This window comes from Mangifera indica, chromosome 3, assembly GCF_011075055.1.
Source record: "Mangifera indica cultivar Alphonso chromosome 3, CATAS_Mindica_2.1, whole genome shotgun sequence".
NCBI lineage: Eukaryota > Viridiplantae > Streptophyta > Magnoliopsida > Sapindales > Anacardiaceae > Mangifera > Mangifera indica.
In genome coordinates, this window is record NC_058139.1 from 2,751,295 (window position 1) to 2,776,952 (window position 25,658).

Genomic DNA, 25,658 nt, shown 5'->3' on the forward strand with positions numbered 1-25,658 from the left:
TAGTTTTATTAATAAAATTAATAATTTTTAGGGAAAATATAAAAAAGAAAAAAAATACTTTTATAATAATATTAAAATTATAAAATTTTCATTTACAATTTTTGTCTATAATCTTTTGACATTTTTATTTTCTCTTTTATCAATCATTTTTTTGAAGTTTTTGCACATTTTCAATTATTTCGATCACATAGCCATTATTATGCTTCTCTAACAATGTGTTTTTTTCTAGTCATCCATTGTGTCGCATACATCTTGTGTCATTGTCATCTTACTCCATCATCCCCATCTATAATCAACTTTACCCTAACACTTGCACATGTACCCGTGAACTTCTTTAGTTGTTTGTGCTTGTTGTGTGGTTTTCATCTGTGTTAATAAAATTATGTTTGGCTTGTTTGGGAGTTGTCTTAATTTAGTAGAAGTCATTGGGTTGTCTAAGAGTTTAATTGTTTTGGAAGTACTGTTCCGAACTGTTAACTTGGGTGCCCTCAACACCACCACCATCAATAACAAAAAGTTTTAACAAGTTAAATTAAATTAAACCAGCGAGAAGCAATTTTCAAATGAGAGCAATTGTATCAAGTTGCAGGTTGATATCTTTTGACCAAACCTCAACCACTATCAAAGGTAGACTTTCCAACTTTAATTCATTCCATCTACAAATAAAATCTTCCAATATATGCCATTGAAAACCTAAGTAATAGAACAATTTTGAAATCATAACTCTTTAACTTGTTTTGGAGGTTGAGATTAGGGAGAGGAATAGCTAGTGTATGATGCCCATCATAGTTCTTAAGCAAGCTTTCTTCACACTTGCTATTGCGAATCTCAACTATGTTGTCTTTTTATTCTTCATCTAACTTATTTGGTTTCCACTTCAACCTTGTAATGATTTTGGTATATGGTTGAAGTGACATCATTTTTTGGTGAAAATTGACATTTTTTCAGCATACCGTAAGTAATATTTATACTTTTTAATTATTAAAATAGTTTAGATTGTATATTGAATTTTGTCTTACATTGTTTGTTTAAGAAAAGTTATAAAGAACATTTTGTCTTATATTGTTTGTTTAGAAGATTTATAAGAGTTTTTCCTCTTATAATTAAATTGTTTTGTTTTTAGGTTGAACAATCATAAATAGTGAAAAAATGTCGATAGAATAACAAATTTAAAAAAAATGTAATGGGGTTTTTGGGATTCAATAATTGAAAAAATTTTTTTTCCTTATCCTAAAAATCACATATATGTTCAGAAGTTTTGTGACTTCTTTCTTTCAAAAGTTACATAGTTGTAATGATTAATTGACTAGTAAATTAAGTCTTTGAGTAAGCCACTCTAAGTTAGATTGAACAATATATTTTTATGTTTTCTTTGATCAAAATTGTTTTATTATCAATGAGTTTTGGCACATGTCCTAATAAACGATATTAAAATAATGTCTATGACTTGAGAAAAGGCAAGTGTAATTTGAGGAAAAGCTTAATTGCTCAGAAGGAGTTTGTGCCCAATCTAAGATAGAGGTAGATTGTTGAGAATAGTGAAGATGATGACTTTCCAATATTTTGATACTTTTGAATTGTTAAAGATTCAAGTCAAAAGATGATATGTTACGATTATGTTTTGGATTTTATCTCATATTTCTTGTTTAAAAACAATTGTAAACAATTTTTTATCTCAATAATTTATAAGGGTTTTTTTTTTTTATAAATATATTATTTTGTTATTAGATTAAGAGTAAACGACAATCAAATAAAGTAATTAAGTTTTTTGATATTCGAAAGTTAAAAAAAATTATTTTTATCTTTCCAAAATCAAATTAATATAATAATTGATTAATTAAAGATTAAGTTTTAAAATAAATTTATGTAATTTGAATCAAATCAAATATTTATATGTTTTTTTAATTGTGCTTGCTCTATTTTTTCGTGTGATTGAATGTTGTACCCCAACAAAAGTTAACGAGAAAATTTGGAAAAAAAGATAGAAATTTATAGCCTTTCAAATATAGAGATGACAACTTATCGTGTTAGTGAAAATCGGTGCAAAATAGTTGTTCTCCCGTTACAGATTGATGACGCCAAATTCTTAGTTTTATGAGAGGAAGGTGACATTGGCCTAGGGCCCCTAGGCCCATTGTCCAACTTGAGGCCATAAACAAGACAGACCATACAGGTCTTAATAAAGGCCTCAAATATCAACACCAACAAAATCTTCCCACGTGTCACGTTTTCGTCCATAATCATAACCAGGAAAAAAATCACCAACCCCTCCGTCTGAGACAACCATAATTAGCCCAACTCCCAAACTCACTTACCCTTTTCTCCCCAAAATTACACTCACATCTGCGTCTTTTAGACCAAGTTCCTGAGGTTAATTTCGTCAATCCATGTCAGACAGGCAGATGCCAGACAATGTTCAGTGCCGTACGTAAAACATATCCCGAAAAAAAGGAAGCAACAATTCTCATTCGTTCGTGTGTTTTTTCAAATTAAGAAGACGCCTTTGGACTTAAAAGACGAAGCTTTTTTCTATTTTCTTTTTTAATTTTCTGATAGAAAATGAATGCAATAAGTCTTAAAGTTGCTGTAACGTCAACGAGGAGCTGTGTGTTGCAGGGTAGAGGGAGTTATAGTTGGATGGATTTAGAGTATGGGGGGAGGAGGGGGAGAGTCGGTTGGGGTTACAAAGATGTTAACAGAACATGTGGAATTGTGGCTTGTGTTGGTGCTGGTGGTGGAGGTGGAGGGGAGAAGCTGAGTTCGAGTTCGGATTCAGCTGGGTCAAGTCGGAGTTCTTTGTTTTCTCGGAGCCAAACTTATGCTCTCTTGAAGCACCAAATGGAAGTTGCTGCCAAATCCGAGGTTTGTAATTTAATTTGATGTTTATTGTAATAGTCCTTTCTATGAAACATGCCATGGAATGAATGAATGATGTTGTTTTCGCTTTTCTTAGTAGCCGTGTAGTTTTTTCTAAATGAACGCGAGATGGTTTTAGAATTTACATTTTTTATCCATTTATTACTCAATTTTGAATTTGGTTGGATTTTTGTTTTTTCTAGTACATTGTTTTGTTGCTGAGAAATGTAGGAAACGGAATGAGAAACTCAACTGCTCTAATTTAACTATTAGTTGATAGAAACTACGTGTAACTAAAAATCTAATGTTAAGTGTTGCATTTTAATCATTTTATTTTATTCCCAAACAAATGAGGGTTTAAAGATTGCATGATATGAGATTCTTGAATTAGAAATTTGCATTGTTTCTTTTAATTATATTTTTAGGATTATGAAGAAGCTGCAAGAATTCGTGATTCATTGAAATCATTTGAGGAAGAGGAGCCAGTTCTTCGACTTAGGAGGTTAATGAAAGAGGCAGTTCTGGAGGAAAGGTTTGAGGTAACCTATTGATGATGCCCAATATGACTATTTGTGCCCTTATGTTTTGATACATATATCAATATATTGATATGTACAATACCTATGTATGCATATACGTTCACCAATGCTTCAGCAAAATGAATGCAGCAGACCAGACATACATTTTTTATTTTTACCCGTGTGGCTAGCGAAAAGGTTTCTTATCTTTCAAGACAGACAAATTTCTTGATAGTTATGAGTGGTACAATCATCTTCAAGTTATGGGGATATGTCTATGGGCTTTGTGGACCTCGATAAAGCAATGGCTCTCTGTATGCGGAGTGATTGGTGGTTTAACTCGTATAAGTATTTGATAAATTAATGTTATTGTAGGTTAACCACCTTAATGTCATTCCTCTCTCCCTTGTTGTTTAAACTAATGGGTCTAGTTTGCATCGTTGAATGCTATAATTTGGTGGTGCTCCACTTTTTTGGTTGAAAGACTCAAAATTTTTTTGTGACAGTTCCTCTATCTCCCATAACTGGTAGTAGAAGATTAAGCTTTGCCTGTTTTTGGAGCAAACCTTAATTATGAAGCTGGTAATAAGATTAGTTTACTGGGAGAAAAATTATGTACTAAATGTCATAAAAGACCCAAGAGAAATCCTTAATCAAGACAAACCATCAAGAAATTTGTAACTAGACTGGCCTAAAGAATCCCCTGCAGCTCCATGCAAACTTCAGCTGGGGGAGATTTCAGCCACAGTAAAAAAGAACAAACCAACCCTAGGTTCGATAGCTTGTCAGCAGTGTCAGGAGAGACAATTCAATGGTTCCTTCGCTGCTATGGGGATTAAATATAGGACTCTTAAAGCACATTAAAGCTGCCAAGGTGTAATATTCAGTTCTAAGCTATAACCAGCCTTGGTCATGCACAATTTCAATAGCCTAGACCATGACAGTCAACTTTGCATAATAATCTGAGTGATACCCAGAAGGGATGGAAAAATCGGCCCCTGAAATTTCCATTACAACCTGTAAACACAGCTTCACAAGCAAATGGTCCAAGATTCCTTCAGCCAACATCATCATATATTTACCTTGATCCAAAGAATTTGGAACCTGCATGAGCAGAGGTTTTAATTTGATATTGAGGGACTTATATGCATGTCGCTTTATCTTCAAAGAAGCCCTCAAGCTTAACTGCATCATTAATGATTGTTTTGATAAATTATCTTCCATTTTCAATTGTTAGCATTCTAGTTAGATGGTTGGAGTAGGCTAATTTGAATATTTGTTTCAATAATAAAATAAATGATTAGTAATAATTCTTATGTTGTGGTCTAGATACAATTTCTTGTTAAAACCTTCGAGTTCAAGATTGTTTGCAGAAATTGTGTTTTTAAGTGTGATTTATATACATGCTGAGGTGTTGTATCTTATTAGCTATTTTATGATGTTTTTCTTTTACAATATTCTATACCAGGATGCTGCCAGATATCGTGATGAACTAAAGGAAATTGCTCCATACTCACTCCTGAAATGTTCAAGTGATGCAACAACCTTGGTATGACAACAATTTCATTATTACTGCAAATGTTGCATGGTGCCTACATGTTTTGTTTTAGCTGGCTTATGAAAGGCTTATGTAGTTTCTGTTAAATGCTTAGGTCAATTTTTTTTGTTTGAGTGCCTTGTGTATGTATAACAATCTGCTGAACTGTTGTTCAGTCCAATCTATGCAACAGTTCATCCAGCTTTTCTTTGAAACTCACTATAGACCTGTTTGTGCCAATTATTGTTGTCTCATAGTACTGACATTTCTTGACAATCTAATGAAAATTGTAAGTATATTTCTTATGACTCTGCTTCTGAGAAAAGTGACAGGAATGCACGTCATGGGTATGCTTTACTTCTCTTACTGGCCAGGCTTGCTGTATATTTTTCTACCTTGTATTAGGTTGGATGTTCAAAGTGTCCAAACTGAATAGCATGTTGCCACTCTTTTTATTCGAATCTGTGTTACTTTAACTGGCTCGCTTTAAACAGTCTCATTCACTTTTATTAATATAAAAGAGAATAAAAAAGGAACTTATACAAACTGAATGATGATATACAAATTCTGTGTTACCTTAAGTGGCTTGCTTTAAACCAGTTTCATTCACTTTTTTTAATATAAAAGAGAATAAAAAAGGATACAAACTCAATGTTGATATACAAAACCTATGATGGACTCTAGGGGATCAGGGTTCAAGTCAGGAGTGTGTACATTGAGGGTCGAAGTCAACCTTCAAAGGGGCAGTACTTTTTTGCATATAGAGTGAGGATTACCAATAACTCAGATCGTCCTGTTCAACTTCTTAAAAGGCATTGGATTATCACTGATGCCAATGGAAAAAGTGAGAATGTCTGGTGAGTCATTGTCATGCTATCTGGGGTCTTGAGATTTTTCTCTTGTTTTTAATTTTTCCAGTCTGAACCTCCATATAACTCGCTTTTTTTACAGGGGAATTGGAGTTATAGGTGAACAGCCGGTTATACTTCCAAGGACAGGTTTTGAATACTCATCTGCCTGCCCATTAAGCACTCCCAGCGGCAGAATGGTAAAGTGGGAGGATTTCGTTCCTGCATCCATACTTATTAATTTAAGGATCATTAGTTTTGCCAATTAATGTAATTAAAAATTTCCAGTTTGCTGGATTGAGTCTTGTACTATGTGATAGCATGTGCATGATGGTATGCCATCAATATTTAGTGGTGCACAGAATGAGATGAAAATTTCTTATGTTTGAAGATTGTCTCAAGTGCAGATATGCTTGGTCGACAACCCCTTTTAGACTTTTGGGTGTCTAATTATTACAGACTGCATTTATGGTTATTGTTCTATGATCTAGACTTTTATGTTACATATTGATACTTAGAAGTCAACATAGTGCCTCATCCTAATAAGTTGTGGTCCTGCACTATGGCCATGCCCCTTTGTCCAGTTTGTGGTTTTCCTCTTGACTTTTGTAAAAGAGGATATGTCATAAATTCTTAATTCAAAGTTGGTTAGAGACATAAATTTGTAATCCTTGAAGTAAAACCTATTTTTATACATGCATTTTAATGTCTTACAATTGGTTAATGCTGTTATCATCATTCCTTAAATTGTTGTTGAGATCTTATCATTTTTCAACACTTACGAAAGATTATCTTTTGCTTGTTTTGAATACAGGAAGGTGATTTTGAGATGAAACACATTGATAGAGTAGGGTCACCAACTTTCAACGTTGCTATTGCACCGTTTTCTCTCTCCACACTGGGTGATGGTGATTCTTTTTGATATTGGTGTTAGCATCCCTACGGAATGGTAGAGGTGCCACATCCCTAGCATGAATTCATTAATTTCAGAAAACCTTACTTCAACCAGAATTGTAAAACAGTGTAAGTGTAATTATAGGTCCAAAATCTCATCAAATGTTTCCCTAGATGGATGTGTAAGTTGTCAACAACCTATGTAGGGAACTTAATGGAAGAAATCAGTGATGAATATGTATATTTTATGAGAAATATATGAGGAGATTCTCAAACGAACAGTAAATAAACATTTTATTACAATTATCTGGTAGCACTATGTTTACCAAGAAGTTCTGCAGCATGTCCTCTTTGGTCATCCCCATTTTGAGTACTTTTGCGCCATAGAAATGCTTAAGCTCCTAATTTTTCAATTTTCTAGTAAAATATTTTTCATTTCCTGCTGGTTATCACATCCTTAAAAGTAAGCTAGTTGCTTGAATAAACAAGAAATCACCTGGAAGTTTCTTGGTTAAACCCTTGTTTTGTTTTAATAAAATGTTGATTTTTGATTAGTTAGACATTATATCAGATTCATTAGTCGCATGAAATCTGCATGATATATCAGATTGATTACATAAACATTTATTATGATTATTTGGCAGCACTAATATGTTTACCATGAAGTCTTGCAGCGTGGCCTATTTGGTTATCCCCATTTTGAGCACTTTTGCAGCTGAGAAATGCTTAAGCTCCCGATTTGCAATTTTCTAGTGAAATATTTTTCTTTTCCAGTTTGTTATAGCATCCTTGAATGCAGGCATATTGTTTGAATAAACAAGAAATTGCTTGAAGTTTCTTGGTTAAACCATTGTTTTGGTTTTTATTGATGTTGATTTTTTGATTAGTTAAACATTATAATTTATATCAGATTCATCAGTCGCATGAAATCTGCATGATATACAGATGAGATAGTTTCATAACTTTCATTAATGCTTTTAGCAATCATACAAAGAAGAGTTTTGTCTGTTGGTGTTTCTGTTCAAGGCTTGTTCCTTAAAATTGGTGTTTGCATACAAATAAATATATTCGTTTACACAATTTACTGCATAAAACTTGGAAAAAAAAATTCCACTCCATTTGTCCCGCTTGTGCACATTTCTAAAGCTATATCCTGTCTCCGATAATCATCATTGAAAGTTCAGGAACTAAGCTCATCAATACCCACTGAACATGAAAGGTACTCCTTCCAGTTTCTGTCATGCAGAATTAATATTCTATGTTCTGAAAAGAAGGTTTTGAGCTAGCTTTCTACTCAAATAGTTAAGGATCCCAAGTTCAAGATCTGAGGTTTGGATGTTACACCAAAAAATTTAAGTTTTGATGTAGGGTTTATATAGTTTTGTGTTTTCCAATCTCAATAGTTAGTTTGGCAAGCGGTCTTCACGTTTCTTGTCTTCACAAGATTCATATAGTTTTGTGGTTTCTAATCTCAACAACTCTCTTTTGAGATTCATATCACACAGTTTTTTTCTTTAAAGTCAAAATTTAATGTGGTTCAAGTTTGCAAAACTGTGTGATTAGTTTAAATGCTATAGAGTATGAATGAATTAATACTGTGATTAATGATACTTGTAAAAAAACAGTGTTTGAAGTTGTAGTTGAGTGTTGGGTTCGCCTGGGCAGCTAATTCATGCTTTTGTAATGTCAACCAACTATTTGTGACTCTCCCAATATAAATCAAACCATCCTCTCGATTTGATGCTCACATTACACTAGATTCAGAGCTTGGGCTCATCATTTTAATCCCTCAAAATTGATTGAGCTAGCTTGCCTAAATGATAATGCCAGTGTGGTTTCAAAGTTGATGTTTCAGATATATGCATGTAGCTGATACAGAAGACTGAATTTGGTGGTTTCTCATCTGGGTTAAATTCATGATGAACAGAAGGTTTCTTATGGATTTGTTCGGTTTGTCTTCAACCCATAACCCATTGCTTTCATTGCTTTTTATCTTTTTCGGTTAATCATTTAAGGGTATCAAATTAATCAGTCCTTGTCCCTTCGTATTAAAGGGATTTAGTTAGGTGGGTATCTAAGAATCCACCAAAATATTCATTGAATTGGATTTAGTTTGGTGGGGTTTCAATTCAAGCAAAGAAATTAAAATATTCCTTAATGGTATTATATAATTTGGGTATTATATAAATATTCATTAATGGTACTAAAGTCAAGTGTAATTGAACTAGAAGCAATCTGATGGGCAAAATATTAAGAAATGATTAATAATCTCTAGATGTCAAAGATGGACCCAGATTCCATTAGCCTCTTCCAAGGCTTGTATTTGTACAAAAGCTTTGTCCAACAGAGGAAGAAGTTGTTCATTCACCAAGTAATTTGTGGCGTGTCCTTTATTTTTTTTTTGCTCTTTCTTGGAAACCAAGTCTGTCTAAGTCATCAAGTCACTATCAAACTATCATTTTCAAATCCCCATCAATCACCTTTGCAGTATTTTTGAATACTTTAAAGATTATTTAGCATTATTTTTATTAAAATTGAAATTATTACATTAACAATTTTTGCTACCGAATTATCACTTTACCCTTTTCTTTCTTTATTTATTTATTTATTTTTGTTTTAACTCTTGATAGTGTTAAAAGTAAAAAGCCATGAAAGCTATTTGCAATGTGATATTAGAAGGACCTGAAGTCTGCAGGTTTTATAATAATCACCTTATAATCATGCAAAACGATGAGTTTCAATCTTTGATGAATCATGATGAGATGCAACTCTAAACCCCAGGAGGATTCTCGGGTGGGTCATGACAGCTTTGCCCTTTACTATGCAGGGGTTAAGTCCTGGACCAGGGGTCAAATTGGGTCCCACTTCTTGAGTATCATCAATATCAAAATCATGAATCCCCATGAGTAATCCCTCAGTTAATCATGAGTCTTGATTGGTGAATGATGACCAAATAGAATGGTAAAAATCATCAGTCAAAAAGTGGGTTCATCAAAGATAATAGTACTTGAGTCCACCATATAATTTCTGAGTTTTTTAAATGGTAAATATTCAGACTCAGAGAAAGAGAAGAGCACATCTATACCATGCTTGTACGCAAAAAGCATCAAAAGGATTCTAAACACAAAGTTTATGGCCCTCTTACTGTCTCTGAAACTGTAAATAAAAAATAAAAATGACTGGAAATCCAAGAAAAGGTGGCCAACATTGACATGTTTTTTGTAATTTTATATTTGCATGGACATAACAGGATTGAGACTTGACACAACTCTGGTCCATTTTACAAGACACAATAAATAAAAATATTTTAAAAGAAACACATGAAGCTTGCGCTCAAAGAATAAAATCCTTTTATGTTTGTCCCTTTCTCTCTCTCTCATTTTCTGTCTAAATTAAGCAAAGAAGCAAAGCATCTCCTATAACACAGCACCGCATTTTCTTGCTTTCCCTTGCAAGCATCAACCTTTCCTTGGCTTAGAATTTAGCTGCTTCTTCTTCTTGTTCTTTGAGGAGCAAATCTTCGATTACTTAAACCTTTTGAAGAAACATTCCTAAAGTTTGGAATATCTGCTACCATCCTAGATAAATGGGTTCAAATTGAACTTTGTTTTGTTTAATATTTTAGAACTTCTAGTTGTTGCCATGACCGTTTATTGCTTGGCGTAGACACTGGGAAATTTGGTTTCATCAATTTGTATTTTGCAAATCAAACACTGTTAAGCATTCAACTTTACTTTTCTGCAACTTATTCTTTTACTTTATCCCCAGAGTTTTTCACTTTTTACACTAATGCGTGTCCTACAGATAATTTCTTTGAACTTATTATTTCTGAATTTATTCTCTCTTGCTTTATCTTCAGGTTTTCCTCAGATTTCACTTACCATATTCACAATTCTTCTCCTTGAACTCTCTTGAACTCCTGTTAATTTCTTCCATTGTTTTTATTCCCTTCATTATTCAAAGATTTTCACTTTTTTTCCGCTCAGGGAATCATATAAAGAGCTCATGATCATAATTCTGCTAAAGTTCTTGCAGTGACTTTATGAATTGTTCGATCAATTTAAAGATGGTTATCATTTAAATGTCTCAAGTTTTGGTCTTTATAGTTTCTCTTCACCCAAGTGAAAATCTGTTGATATTAATTTCTCCAGAATCCCAGTTCATATTAGTAAAGTAACATAATGAGTGACATGACAGGATCCACAAAAGTTTCATGGCAACCAGCCATGAATGAGGATACAACCACATCAGATTACTGGTTTAATTGGAGAGTACTACTTTGTGCCATTTGGGTAATCATTTCGATGGCTTTTGCATCTTTTCTCATATGGAAATATGAAGGCTTCCGCGAGTCGAATCGTGGAGAAACAGACCAAGAATCGCCAGGAACTTTGTTTGATGATGAAACTTGGCGGCCATGCTTAAAAGGAGTCCATCCTGCTTGGCTCCTATCATTCAGAGTTATTGGTTTCTTTGTTCTTTTGCTATTGCTAGTTGTCACAGCTTTTGTAGATGGAAGCAGCATTTTTTACTTTTATACTCAGTAAGTTCTATTCGATTTTGTCTTTTTTATATTTCCCATATGGAAGTTTAAATTTCTTCACAACTTTCGGTTCAATATACATTTCATTGTTTTCTTGATTCGGATTCAAGTTAATTATATTTTATGTTTCTTGGTTCTGGACAGGTGGACTTGTACGTTAATCACAGTCTATTTTGGAGTATGTATTTCTAATAACTTTACAGAAATTTCTCTCAAGTTGATAAACTTTCGTGTTCATTTGTTATTTATTTACCATTTCATTGTATTGCATTTGTAGCTTGGATCATTACTCTCCATATATGGATGTTGCCAATATCAGAAAAGACTTAGTGGTGAAAAGGTTGGTAATTTGGAGATGGATGCGGAGAATGGAACTTATGAGGCTTCTGCTCGAGGTGAAAATTCGAACAATGCTGCAAAAGTCACAAACTCTAATGAAGAAGCTGATGTTCGCCAATATGCTGGCTTCTGGGGCTATGCCTTTCAAATAATTTACCAGGTAAATTGCCAAGATTTAGCATCTGAATGTCGGGTGTTTCAAATTTTTTAATAGTAGACAAATACAGAATAATTGTGTGATTCTCTAGCTGAATCCTGCTGCCTGCAATGGCAATGCAGTTGTGCTCTGTGTGGTTGAAGTATTGAAACAAAAAATGGATGAAGTTGGTTTTTTTAGTTTCATACAGGAGGTGACTGATTTATTGTTCCTTTTGTTAACAGATGAGTGCAGGGGCTGTTTTGCTCACAGATTGTGTTTTTTGGTTCGTAATTGTTCCATTTCTTGAAATCAACAATTACAATCTGAACATTGTAAGTATTATGCAAAGCTTCAATTCTAAGTTCTGCACATTATTTAGTCAATTGCTTTTCCTGAAATAATGTAATCGATTCTTTTCTTTTTGCTGGGCAGTTAATCATAAATATGCACACAATAAATGCTGTTTTCCTGCTGGGTGATGCTTCTTTGAATTGCTTGGTAAGTTCCCTCAATCAGTTTCAATCTCAAGTAGCTTCCAATTTCTTGCAAGATTCATGTTGACTTGGTTTCCTTTTTCCCTTTCAGCGCTTTCCTCTATTTCGTGTTGCATACTTCTACATATGGACAGTGACTTATGTTATAGTCCAATGGATTGTTCATGCTTGTGTTAAACTATGGTAAATGCAAGTCTCTTTTTTGTTTCTGAAATGTAATCTTCAGTCTTCATTTCATTTTTTATTACAACGGGGATTGTTTGTACTGGTGAAACAGGTGGCCATATCCATTTCTTGACTTGTCATCTTCATATGCCCCTCTCTGGTATGCATTCTTAAATCATCACCCCCTTGAATTCAATACAAATTAGTTCTTTCAATGAGTAGTTTCAGTTAATACTGATGATTTTTCTCTCAATTCAATTGGAATTTGAAGGTACTTTTCAGTAGCAGTAATGCATATCCCATGCTATGGCGCATTCGCTGTAACGATAAAATTGAAACACTACCTGCTGTCAAGATGGTTCAAAAATTCTTATCAGTGTGCAAGGTAACTTGGCCTGATACTTCATGAAGCTATACAAGTGTTCAAGTCCTTGAAGAAAATGAGAATTTTTTTTTTTTCAGAGGAAGAGATAGGAAAGAAACAGCCTCTACAGCATACATGAGAGTTATTGATTTCTTCATTCTGTATAGTTAGTTTTGGAGAATACAGAAACCCTGAATCCAGAAATTAACATTCTTAATTTTATTATAATCCATTTATATGGATAAGAGGCATAATTGTAACCACATTATACAAGTTTATAGACAAGTTCATACAAATTCTTAGACCCTCCCAATCCTCAATTTCTTTCTTTTGTTTTTGTATTAAACTTAACAGCCATAAGTCATGGGTTTAAAGTCCACTTATAACAAGTAAGAAATGCAAAAGATTATTAAAAAAAAAAATCCCCATTTCTGAATAATTTGTTAAATATGTAGCCTGGTTTAGATTTGTAACTAGAGTTATTGAGCAATGATTGAATTGTAAAGAAATGTCCAAATGAAAAGAGACTGTGATCGGCCAACTTTCTGTATAAATACAACTCCAGGGGAGCATAGCCTGTTAAATAAAGAACTGAAGTGATGATTCAGAGGAACAGAGCACTATGATGGTCTCGTGCTTTTAAATTGTGATCACAATTTTTTTTTTTTTTAGGGGGATCGGCTTCCAGGATCATCAACCAGGAAAGTTAATTGAACAAATTGTTTCTATAACTGGGCAACAAAAGACCCATTTAGTTTTGTAGAATAAAATGCTACACTGCTTTCATAATAATACTTCATTTTCCTGCACTTTCAGTCATCTGTAACCTGCAAGTTTCTCTGATTATGAGTTCTTCTCCTCCATTTTCATGCGCCTGGAAATTCAGAAAATGACAGGAAAATAGTTCTCTTCATTATGATTAAAAGAACAGAAGTTAGGACATCACATGGAGATCTCAGGAAACAATTATAACTTTGATTTATACATACGTTTCAGCTATACAAAAAATTAATAATAAAAATAACCCAAAAAGAGAAAAAATCTCACCTCCCAATTTGGTTGCAAGCCTCATATATAGGCCACTTTTCCATTATTGCGATATTTACCTCAAATAGTCAAAGGTGTAACAAAGGAAATTGCACTTTCAGTTCAAGCTAGAATACAAATAATACATTACAATTACAGATTATTACAGAGTAGTGCTTGGAAGAGAACCCATCAAAATAACATTATCGCTTTTTTCCAGCTTTGCCCTTGAGAATAGTCCCGAGAGCAGTCCAGCAGAAAGTCCAAAACCTGTTCTCTTCTCCAGTGTGATCAATGCTCCATTAGTCTCACCACTGTCATTGTGGCTTACCCTTTTGGCGGAATTTGCAGCTTCATCCATCCCAAGACTTGCACCGCAGGGGCATTGTGCCAGCTTCCTAAAGCAAGGCTTATGGAATACTGCTTCACAAGCTTTACACTTTTCTGTGTCACCTTCCTGGTAATTATTTTACACTGTCAGCTCAAAATATGACATAATAAACAACAATATTACAATTTTGAACTTATCATTCAAAATATGCAGAATAAAGATCAACACATTCCATGCAAACAAAAACAGTAAACGGGAACATTAGTTATATCATATAAATATGTGGCGCCAATGCTAACTGATTCAAAATTGAATTTCACAAGGCCTAGCACCAATGAACTTAAAAAATATAATGTGTGAATGTAAATGCACAGTAGCCGCCATGCTTGGGACAGACCTGAGCATGAATTGGTGTGCTTACACAGACACCACAAATGTAGTTGACGCACAAGTAGGGAACGGGGAAATTATTTTCACTAGAAAATCAAATTATCCTAATTAGTGGCAATTATGGTCATTGAATGGGTACTAACCTGAAAAGTGAAAATGAGAGAAGATGGGTCATTACAAGCTTGTTGAGCACTGCAGGGGACTCCAGCATCGCAACATATAAGGCATTGCTCTGTAATATGCTCCAGTATTTTTCTTGAAACATTTTCCACCATTACAGGTAGTGCTGCCACAAGAGTTACTTTTCAGTTCAGTCAACTACAGATTCAACATATATATGCTGCTCTAATAGAAGCCTGGTAGAAATTATACTGAAAGGCTACCCTCTTCTCTACAGGGGTTAATCAGCTCTTTAGAAATTCAACAAATTGCTAGTAGTAATACTTATTTTAAAAGGCCATTAAATTTCACAGAGCAGACCAAAACTTAAGAATAGTAGCAAACCTAAATACAGGCAAATTATTCAGGCGATGGGAACAGAGAAAAAGTGTAGTAATGGAATTTAGTACAAGCCCATAAATCTTACTAAAAATCTTAATGCTAAACACAAATAAAAAAGAAGCTATTGATAAGAGTTAACCTGCAAATGGCCCTTTGGAAAGGTCAATGAGGTCTCTGAGTGCAAAAAAGTCATTGTTTTCAAGAAGATATCTTCGAGATCCAAGTCCTTTGTCGATGGATCTACGAAATGGGCAGTGAACCAATGAAAGCATAGCTCCGATTTTTTTCCTAACATCCAGTGCATGCTGTAGGGCTGGGACCTTTGAGTACAGGAAAGGATTAACCGCACTCACGCAAAGCATGGGCTGCAAGAATAAAAAGATATATATCATCAATAGTCTCAACTAATAATTGCATAACCCTTGAAAGCTTTACCTGAATCAGTGATATATGAAGTGGAGAAATTCAAACACAGTAATGTTTCATCTCAATACATACAGAGCTGCTTGTTGAGTAGTCCAGGTTGGAAAAAAGAAATATTTAAAAGAAAAAAAAAATCTAGTTTTGACCATCTAGTTAGATGCAGCTATCTCAGTTCCTTCAGCATAAATAGGATGTAAAAGGTTAAATTTTTTATCAGTCCTCAGTAAACAGATCTTTTGAATTCCCTTTTTCTGTCTTTTCTCCCCTTTTTCCAGATTTACTAGAGATGGGAAACAGAAAATAATCCAACAAATGTGACCAAGGAAGAACAGGGGGTATTTAGACTTTTGCTCATTGTTTTCAGTACTTTTTTTTCCTTTCATTTTCCATTTCTGTGATCTGCAAATCTCAACTATGGTCAAGATTTGAGTTGGGGCTTTCAGGGTGGCAGCACGGAGCTCTCTAGTTCCATTGGCATTATATTTGCAAATCAATATCTACGGTGACAGTTAAGTGATAAAACAACATATAATCTATTAGTTATGTCACCTCTTGTATGACATCAATTCTTCCACAAACTCAAATCTGCCATGCAATGTTGATAACATAATAAAAGCTGGTTTAAAATTAACTCAAATCCATCATGTAGTGTTGACGGTAAACACAATTAAAGCTAGTATAAAATTACCTGATCATGCACAGAATCCAAATATGATTTGGCCAATTGAGATACTGGATATTGTGTGAAGTCCCAATGATGCAATACTCTTGCCGGCAAGACTGCCGTGTCACTTGTATGGCAGGAAGAACAGAACAATTGACCAGTGTATTCACAAAGTCGAGGTTTTCCCCACCCAAAAGTCTGGACAAAGTCTTGTATTAGAGTCATTCCATCATCAAAATGTTTGCGGCATCCAGCACAAGTATAATGTTGTACTTCTATCATCTGTTTCATGGATTTTTGTGGTTGAATTGCAACAATAAGAGATATGGTCTTCCCTAAAGGAGAAATGTTTTGGGCGTCTGCCCCTCCAGTAAAAGATGTGGACTGAGAAACTGGAATATTTGAAACAGGGGAACTAGGTAATGATTCCTGTGGAGACAAGAACCAAATCAGTGCACCTGGAAGGCTGGAAAAAGAACTGGAACAGATGACAGCTTGTAAACACTCTTGAATGAGAACACTTCTCTCAGCAACAACATCAGGAGATGCATTTCCAAATATCTTGCGTGATTCTTTTTCTACAGATGACCAGGGAGAAGGGAGAATCAAGCCCTGGTCAGCATAAAATGATTTCAAGCGACGATAGAGAGTAAAGAAATCACGATATCTACGTTCAACTTCCCACTGGTCTTTTCTGCTCCACACTCTTATTTTATAAACAGTGTATTCCTTCACTCCAACCAATCTTTCACTGAGTGAAACATCACCTTTCTTCTGCTTGGCACCTACCACTTCAACCCCATCAATTTTCAGAGGGAGTACAGTCGGTGGGTAAACATCATCCGTACCAGAAGTAGAAGCTGTGGACCCACCATCTCTCAGAGGCAGAGAAACTTGAGATTTAAAGATTTGGTTACCCGGAGAGAACATAGCCCCAGGGGACTCATTGTAGTCAAGTAAAATTTCTTCCATCTCATGAACAACCTCATCATAAAAATCATGTAACTCAAGATTCTCTTTCTGCAATATATAAGAAAGCAACCAACTTAAATGAGACAGAAGCAAATACATGCCAAATGAAGAGCTACCACTTGGCTTCACCAATATGTTGGTTGATCAACTATATAAGAGTTTCTGAGCAAAACACCGATAATAAGAATGGATAAACACCAAAAACTGAAAAATAAGTAGGGCTTAGTCTCATAAATTATTATAATAAAAAGGTATGGTCACTAATTACAGAACACAAAAACTGAAAAATGGATAAACAAGAAAATCATTACTCAATGCTACGTACTGACCTTGGTCAAGGCCAGATGGTTGTCAGAAAGATCTGCAGAGGCTGGAGCATTCTTTGATGGACTCAAGATATCTACAAAGGTAGGAGGGGATAGTTTTGGCTCACAGTCTTCAAAAATTTCTGAATTTGACATGTTAGCAGATCCAATTGAATGAACACAAGGTTGATCTATGGGAATATCAGCAAGAGGGGCCAATTGCGCTTTAAAATACCCAAATTCTTCCTTCTCTAAAATTCCACTGTCATTGGTACTGGGTTCCTTGTTACTCAAATATTGATCAATAATTTCCAATCTGGAATCAATAATGTCCAACCCCATCTTCAAGGGAGCCGCCTCAACCAATGGTTCCTGCTCCCACACAAATGCATTACTAACAGAGCCAAAATTATGGTACTTGGTCACATCATCAGCATCTTGGACTTCACTATTAGCAATAGAAATATCTCCTTCATCTTCATTTGGGCCAGAAAATCTTAGCAAACAAATTGGCATATGGGAAGAACTTTCAGTATTTTCTGTCCCTTGGACTTGATTTCTGACAAAAGAGCTTACACCTTCATCAAGCCCAGCAAACCTTGGCAAATTAATGGGAGCTGAGAAAGAGCTTTTAGAATTTTCAGCCAAAACATCAGCACCTTGAACTTGATAATTATCAGCAGGAATGTCTTTCTCTTCTTCCAAAGGCTCCTGATTAACATGACAGGGAGACCAAGCAGGGTTTTCTACTGTGATATTAATGTTTTCTTCAGAATCATTAGCATCTTGAACTTTTCTGCTGACTCCAGGTAAATCTTTCACATCATTGTTTTGCTCTTTCCGACAGTCACTTGGAATAACAATTGGGCTCACAGAATCTAAAGCATTCCTATCACTTTCAACATTCGCTTCTCTCTTCTCTTGAAATTTATCTAGCATCAGTGAAGAAATAGTACTTGTTCCCATTTCTTGCTCAAAATCATCCCAATCTTCCAAACCAAATGCCACATGTGAATTGATAAGTAATGGATTTTCCTTCTCATATTTTGCTTCCTGTACATATTCTATGTTCCTCGGATAATATGATTTATTTTTATGCCCCTCATCACTACCATAATTATGGCACATGGTCACATCATCAGCATCTTGGACTTCATTAGTAGCAATAGAAATATCTCCTTCATCTTCATCTAGCCCAGAAAATCTTGGCAAACAAATTGACATAGGGGAAGAACTTTCAGTATTTTCTGTCCTTTGGACTTGATTTCTGACAACAGAACTTACACCTTCATCAAGCCCAGAAAACCTTGGCAAATTAATGGGATCTGAGAAAGAGCTTTTAGAATTTTCAGCCAAAACATCAGCACCATGAACTTGATAACTAGTAGCAGAAATGTCTTTCTCTTCTTCCAAAGGCTCCTGATTAACATGACAGCGTGACCAAGCAGGGTTTTCTACTGTGATATTAATGTTTTCTTCAGAATCATTAGCATCTTGAACTTTTCTGCTGACTCCAGGCAAATCTTTCACATCATTGTTTTGCTCTTTCTGCCTATCAGTTGGAATAGCAGTTGGGCTCACAGAATCTAAAACATTTCTATCACTTTCAACATTCACATCTCTCTTCTTTTGAAATTTATCTAACATCAGTGAAGACATAGTACCTCCTCCCACTTCTTGCTCAAAATCATCCCAATCTTCCAAACCAAATGCTACATGTGAATTGATAAGTAATGGATTTTCCTTCTCATATTTTGCTTCCTGTACATATTCTACATTCCTAGGATAATATGATTTATTGTTATGCTCCTCATCAGTACTATAATCATATATTGAATCCTCACCTTCTGAGTGCTTTGAAGAAGTCTCATCTTGCTCCAGCTCTATCTCCCTTCCATCAAACTCTGAACCAAATTGCAAATGCAAACCATCTTGGCAACTTCCCTTATCTTTATTATCCACACAAAGCGAAGGGGCCTCTTCAATATCCACAGCATCTCTCACACCATTCACACTCCTCTCACCACTCCCAACATCACTACAACTCCCTCCAATCAATAGATTGTCAACAGGACCTTCCAATTCAAAATGATCCCCACTCACCATTCCAAAACTATTCAATGTCATATCCTCATTAACGATTCTTCCCTCATAACTATCATCACACAATGGCAAAGCACTAAAACCACTCCCTAATTTTACATCCTCATCATCATTTCTTTGTTTGCAAAACTCAATTTTATGATCACCTAAAGTAGAAACCTTTCTAATACCACCCAAACTAAAATTCTCAAAATTAACATCTTCTCGGAATCCTAGACTCTTTAAAGACCCAAACTCAGAATCTAAACAATCGTTCAACGATGTAACATACAAGCTACGCATACTGGATGTGCCCGTAACAGAGTTCGCGCTACGATATTGCTCGAACTCGAATTCCCCAAACGAGGAGCACTGTGACAATGACGCGGGTGGCACATCACCACCGTCCAATTTCGGCGGGAACGAATCAGACACGTCCGGAGAGGCGACTTCGGAGGCGTTCTCACGAGTCCCCTCTCCATTATTCATTGGAATCAATTAATTAACAAATCAAGGTGTCGAAAACGGAATCAAAGATGGTGATTTAACATAAAAATGAAAGATTCAGTAGGACATACCCAGTCGATAAAAGCCAGATACTGTATTGAAAGAAGAAAACTTGGGAGGGATCCAAACTGAGAGGGAGAGTGAGAGATGAGAAGAAAGGAAATTTTCAAAACAGGGTGAGAATTTTAAAAACGTTTTCTGTGTTTTGATTTTGCTTGTTAATTTGCAAGAAACGGATTGAGGAGCACGCCTAGTTTGACAAGATGTTGCATGTGTCATATTTAATTACTGTCCTTTAATAATAATAATAATAAATCCACAAAAATTACGTGAAATTATAATTAATCAATTAAATAATAATGCGATGATTACTGTACAGATTCAACTGACTGAAGGCTATCCACTTATAATTTTTCACACATTTTTTTAATCTCATTATATAATATATTAAGTTAAACATTATTGGCCAAAAATTTCCTACCCAAGGTTTGTTGAAGGGACAATTCTCACCCTTTATTCTGAAAATGTCAAATCATTTTTTTTTTTTGCTAATTAATTCAATTAAGTGAAATAGTAGTAATATAATACTATTTTATATAGTTTCGTTTATCCTTTTTATTTTTTCCCAATTTTTCTTGAATTTTTATTTTTTTTATTTTAGATTATAATTTATAATTTTTAAAATATTAATAAAAATTTAAAAAAATTAAAAAGTACATTTGAAATTTTTAAATTTTAATATATGATTTAATAGTTTTAAAAACGATAATTATATTTTAAAATATTAATTAAAATATAATATAATAATATATATTAATAATTTAATATTTATATATACAGTTAGAGATAGTTTTTTTTTATTTTAATAAAATTATAAACTAGTTATTTTTTTAAAAAATGTAACATGTTCATTATTAATAGAGATGACAAATTTGATCTGAATTTAGAGATCTGACTCTCTTTCATCTTAATTGAGAGAAGATTCTTTGATAAAAAAGAGAAAGAGGATAGGGATGGGAGTGCAAAAAAATTTTTCAATCAGGGACGGGCTAAGGAGAGAAATACATGTGTCTTCTCCTCGTTCTAGTCCTCATCCATGTCATTTTATATCAATATACTTACTTAAAATACTAACATATCTTTATAGTTTTAGATTATTTATATTTTTCAAATTTATTTATGTTTTTGTTGTGTATATTAAAATAGTTAATATATGATATTTATGATATTTGAAATAATTGATTGATTTTAATTTTACTTATTTTATTATTTAATATATTTATATTATGTTTAGAGAGTATAAAGAAGAGATTTTTATCTATGAGGACAAATAAAAGAATTTTTTCGCAAGGAGAGGACATAAAATCTTTGTCATCTTTATAACAAGGATGAAGATTGATATCTCTTAAGGTAAGGGGACAAAATCCTCTCCCCTCCCCTTTCCGTTGCCATCCCTAATTATTAGATGACATGATGGGTGACAATTTCTTTTTTCGAAACTTAAGGGTAGACATAAAACCTTGGGTGGGACAAAATATTTGGCCAATACAATTTAATATTCATGTTTCGGATACACGCGCGCGTGTACTTAAGTACTTTCTTACCTCCCTCAATTTATTTTCTTTTTTTTTTTCGAAAATAAAAATAAAACCCTAGTCCTGTTAAACCCCTTAATCAGAACCCTTACAGAGTAAAAGGCATAGCGGACATGGCAGCCTCAAGTGAAGCGTCACTTGACTTGGAATCACTGCACCGCCTAAAATCAACAGAGCCGCCATTATGGCTAGCACCGAATGCGGAGCTTTCTGAGACGGCGCGTAGTGCTTCACAAAAGCTGTTTTCATTCCTTAAAACTTATTGCCCAAAATCACCGTTCGATCAATTATTGGTAAACGGGTTCGACGCGGAGCAGATTTGGCACCAGATAGATTTGCAGTCACAGCCTTTGTTGTTGAGTCTTAAGAGAGAAGTGAAGAAGTTTGTGAAGAATCCGGGAGAAATTGGGAAAATTAAGAAGGTTTTAGAAGGTGAGGAGAAGGGTTCGGGAGGCGAAAAAAAGGGTCTTGAAGAGGCAAGTGATGGTTTTGATGAAGAATTGGATGAAGGGTTTGATGATGATATGGATGAGGAGGAGGAGGAGGAGGAGGAGAAGGAACTGAAAGGGGAAGAGGAAGAGGAAGATGAAGATGAAGGAAGTGAGAGTGAGAAGGAAGAAATGGAGGTAGAAGAGAAGGGAAAAGGAGGGATAGAAGATGATTTTTTGAAGATAAATGAATTGCAGGAGTATTTAGAGGAGGATGAAGCTAGGGAATATGGATTAAAGAAGGATAGTGATAATAAGAAGAAGAAAGGGAGAAAAGTGTTGGATGAGGATGAAGATGAAGAGGATGATGACGAGGATGAAGAAGATGAGGAGGAGGTGAGGCTTCTTTTATTTTATTCTGTCTTTGTTAATATTGAGAAATTTTGGTGGGTCTGAACTTGGTTAAGATAATTTTAGTATATAATCAATATCTTTTCATGGGAGTTGCAATAAATTTATTTCTTTGGAATCAGCTCATTCTTTTCTTTTTTGCCCTTTTACATAGTTTCACTCTTCTTGAAACTCGTGGTTGTGGTTTTGCAGCTTGGTCTTTTTGATGATGAGGACAATGCAGAGGCAGATGAGTTGGAGAATGCTAGGTGGTTTCTCATTTCTTTTTCCCTGTATATTCAAGTCTGCTTTGATGTTGGCCACAATATAGCTTTTTTTATTTTTTATCTTTTGGTAATTTATTGGTTATAAGATCATGGTAGAACTTGTGTTTTATAATTTTTGTGCATGAAGCTTTTGTTAAGTGTAGTCTAGCTTCATGTCTGTATACATTGTAATCTGAGTGCGCATTTATTTTGCCCTTCATTTACCTTGTACAGTTTTTTTCAATATTTAGGTATGAAGACTTCTTTGGTGGTAAAAAGAAAAAAGCTCCCCAGAAAAAACCAAAAACAATTGATGAGTCACAAGAAGATTCGGACTTGGATGATAAACCAGATGATGATGAGGCAATGGAAGATCGGGTACATTTTTTTTTTCTATTAAGCATATTAATTGAACTGTGATTGATAGTGGTAAATTTTCTATGGTAAATATTAGATTAAAATCACTCTTAAGGTCCTTTGCTCTATTTGATCAAAGAGTAAAATAAAAATAACTCTTGAAGCATCTTTCCTTTTCCAGAAAAATGATAACCTTTCCACGCATGAGAAACAACTTAAGAAGCTTCAGTCTGAAATAGAAAAGATGGAGAAAGCAAATTTAGACCCAAAAACTTGGACCATGCAAGGAGAGGTAAGTTTTTTATTTCTTAAATTTCTTGTGTTAGATATTCTTGTATTTTATTCTCTTGTTTTAGATGTAAATCAACTATGTATAGAAATTTGTGCATGGATTTTAGACAATATGGTTCTTGATAACAGGTAACTGCTGCACAAAGACCGAAGAACAGTGCATTAGAAGTTGATTTGGATTTTCAACACAATGTGAGGCCTGCCCCTGTAATTACTGAGGAGTTTACAGCATCAATTGAAGAGATGATTAAGAAGAGAATTGTTGAGGTGAACTTAATATTATAATTATTTTCTTATGCAGTGTACTTTGATTCTTTCGAAAGTGGCTATGATGGATCAGTGTGTATTTATTTAAATTTTCTATCTCCAAATTGTAAAAAACTGCATTTCTATGATATCTTTAGGGGCAATTCGATGATGTTCAAAAGGCTCCTAGTTTACTCACTAAAGCACCGAGAGAATTGAAAGAGTTGGTTAGTACAATTCTTTGAAGTAGTTAACTTTTCAGGTTTTATCTCCCTCTTACATTTGTTAGAATAAAAACTAATATGTTCAATCCCGTTTTGTTAAATTTGCAGGATGAGAATAAGAGCAAAAAAGGTCTCGCTGAAATTTATGAGGTTTGAGCATTATGACCAGTGCACATTGTTGAATTAGCTGCTTTCTCCCTTCTTCTCTAGATCTGTTATTCTGCAGATGGGTTGTATATATGTTGCAAGCATTAGTGACTGGACTATTGGTCATGTATTTATTTGCAGGAAGAATATGTTAAAACAACAAATCCAGCTGCTACACCATTGTTATTCTCTGATGAACAGAAGAAAGAGGTGCATACCTAAATTGTTTTATTGTGTTCACTGTTGCCCCTAATTAATTCTTTATTGTCATTTGTCACTTTTTTTGTTTTGAGAAGATTATGTTTTCACCAATTAGTTGTAAAAATTAGACCCAATTTTATTCTGTTTCTTTGTGTTCTTTCAATTTTAATCTATGATAGAAATGTTAGATTCATCTAACTTTTTGGTTGGTAATCTTGCTAGGCAAGCATGCTGTTCAAGAAACTGTGCTTGAAGTTGGATGCTCTTTCTCATTTCCACTTCACTCCAAAACCTGTATGCTTCTGAATAATCATAATAAATTTTATCTCTATTTGGAGACAGTACATGCATTTTCTGGAAATAATCTGTGTATACATATTTGATGTCTTTACCTGAATAGGTTATTGATGACATGTCTATACAAGCAAATGTCCCTGCTTTAGCCATGGAAGAGGTATGGGTTTTTCTTTCATGTTTTAGAAACAAGTTTCACATTCTTGTAATAAACTGTAACTCTAAACTAATACACCTGATATGTCTTCTGTGGGTAGATTGCACCTGTTGCTGTTTCAGATGCAGCTATGCTTGCTCCTGAGGAAGTCTTTGCTGGCAAAGGTGATGTGAAAGAAGAAGCAGAACTTACTCAGGCAGAGAGGAAGAGAAGAAGAGCTAACAAGAAAAGGAAATATAAGGGTAAGATTGGGTAACAGGAATGTAAGACACTTTTATTGGCTGGGGTTTCTTGTTTTTCCGCGTTGGCTTGAATGATTATGTACCTATCTTGTCTCCATTAATTTTGGCTGTCATGGTCACAGCTGAAGCTGCAAAAAGGACAACGGCTAAGAAGGCAAGAGGCAACGCATCACTAAATCACAATGATGGTGACTTATCTGCTTCTCTAACTGACAAAGCATTATTTTTGAAATTAATGAAATACATTTCCCTCACATATACTCTTCTTAAAATTGCAGGCAATGAGGAATAAAGAATAAGTTGATGTATCGGGAGTTCTCCGAAAAATCTTCTGGTTACTGGTTAGTTTTCAATTCAGGCAGCAGGGGAGGGGAAAAGATAAGAGAGCAAATACTGGGCCATAATGATCTTTAGTGCAGTTGTTTGCTAGTTCTGATTGAGGAGTACAGAAAGTGTGTACAAATACAAATCATTTGAAAATTACTTGAAACCCAAGGTCAGCAAAGAGTTGGCTTTCGTTGGTTATTCCTAGTGAAGAAAAAATTTTGGTAGAATCTGTCGTGGATGACATTAATCTTAGAAAGAGATTTCATTGTCGCGCTTTTCTCTCTATCAGCTCATTTGCTGTAAGGAAAGACTTCTGTTTGTTGCAAATACATTTACTTCGTAAAACCATGTCTATTGATCAGTTCTTCTTCAACAAAACCGGACCATTATGCCATACGCACGCTGCTGCAAAACAGGCTTTTACTCCTGAAGAGTTGGACCGATTTCCTGCCTAGTTAAAATTTACAGTGATTGATAATTTAACATGAAATATTACAGAAGAGCAAAATTTGACCATAAATTATCGACAATGGATACATCTTACAAGATAAGTGAACTTACATCCGTCATTAAATTCTTCACATGAATTTTTCCC

General features: G+C 34.5%; 4 protein-coding genes across 6 annotated transcripts; 3 read left to right on the forward strand and 1 right to left on the reverse strand.

Moving 5' to 3' along the window:
• The first annotated feature begins 2,290 nt into the window (after window positions 1-2,290).
• Window positions 2,291-6,996, forward strand: LOC123210087. Of its 2 annotated transcripts, XM_044628281.1 has the most exons (6): window positions 2,294-2,862; window positions 3,282-3,395; window positions 4,843-4,923; window positions 5,596-5,768; window positions 5,863-5,959; window positions 6,574-6,996. In XM_044628281.1, the coding sequence occupies exons 1-6, from the start codon at window positions 2,560-2,562 to the stop codon at window positions 6,679-6,681; spliced, it is 876 nt and encodes a 291-aa protein (XP_044484216.1). In that variant the 5' UTR covers window positions 2,294-2,559; the 3' UTR covers window positions 6,682-6,996. The 2 variants fall into 2 exon arrangements, with proteins under 2 accessions (XP_044484217.1, XP_044484216.1); XM_044628282.1 differs by lacking the exon at window positions 3,282-3,395 and having other exon boundaries at window positions 2,291-2,862.
• Window positions 6,997-8,382: 1,386 nt separating this feature from the next.
• Window positions 8,383-13,010, forward strand: LOC123210086. Its single transcript, XM_044628280.1, has 10 exons — window positions 8,383-8,603; window positions 10,851-11,196; window positions 11,341-11,374; window positions 11,474-11,695; window positions 11,917-12,006; window positions 12,107-12,172; window positions 12,260-12,351; window positions 12,446-12,493; window positions 12,605-12,718; window positions 12,796-13,010. Exons 1-10 carry the CDS (start codon window positions 8,570-8,572, stop codon window positions 12,866-12,868), a joined length of 1,119 nt encoding a protein of 372 aa, XP_044484215.1. The 5' UTR covers window positions 8,383-8,569; the 3' UTR covers window positions 12,869-13,010.
• A 640-nt stretch (window positions 13,011-13,650) lies between these two features.
• Window positions 13,651-20,162, reverse strand: LOC123210085. Its single transcript, XM_044628279.1, has 5 exons — window positions 17,334-20,162; window positions 16,057-17,052; window positions 15,085-15,310; window positions 14,588-14,730; window positions 13,651-14,180 (listed from the first exon to the last, which is right to left on the reverse strand). Exons 1-5 carry the CDS (start codon window positions 19,878-19,880, stop codon window positions 13,887-13,889), a joined length of 4,206 nt encoding a protein of 1,401 aa, XP_044484214.1. The 5' UTR covers window positions 19,881-20,162; the 3' UTR covers window positions 13,651-13,886.
• A 1,371-nt stretch (window positions 20,163-21,533) lies between these two features.
• Window positions 21,534-25,408, forward strand: LOC123212167 (U3 small nucleolar ribonucleoprotein protein MPP10). Of its 2 annotated transcripts, none has more exons than XM_044631229.1 (13): window positions 21,534-22,317; window positions 22,525-22,580; window positions 22,829-22,955; window positions 23,116-23,226; window positions 23,355-23,492; window positions 23,630-23,698; window positions 23,804-23,845; window positions 23,984-24,052; window positions 24,266-24,337; window positions 24,444-24,497; window positions 24,595-24,736; window positions 24,859-24,924; window positions 25,015-25,408. In XM_044631229.1, the coding sequence occupies exons 1-13, from the start codon at window positions 21,607-21,609 to the stop codon at window positions 25,026-25,028; spliced, it is 1,671 nt and encodes a 556-aa protein (XP_044487164.1). In that variant the 5' UTR covers window positions 21,534-21,606; the 3' UTR covers window positions 25,029-25,408. The 2 variants fall into 2 exon arrangements, 1 of the variants encoding a protein (XP_044487164.1); XR_006501504.1 differs by having other exon boundaries at window positions 24,595-24,757.
• The last annotated feature ends 250 nt before the right edge of the window (window positions 25,409-25,658 follow it).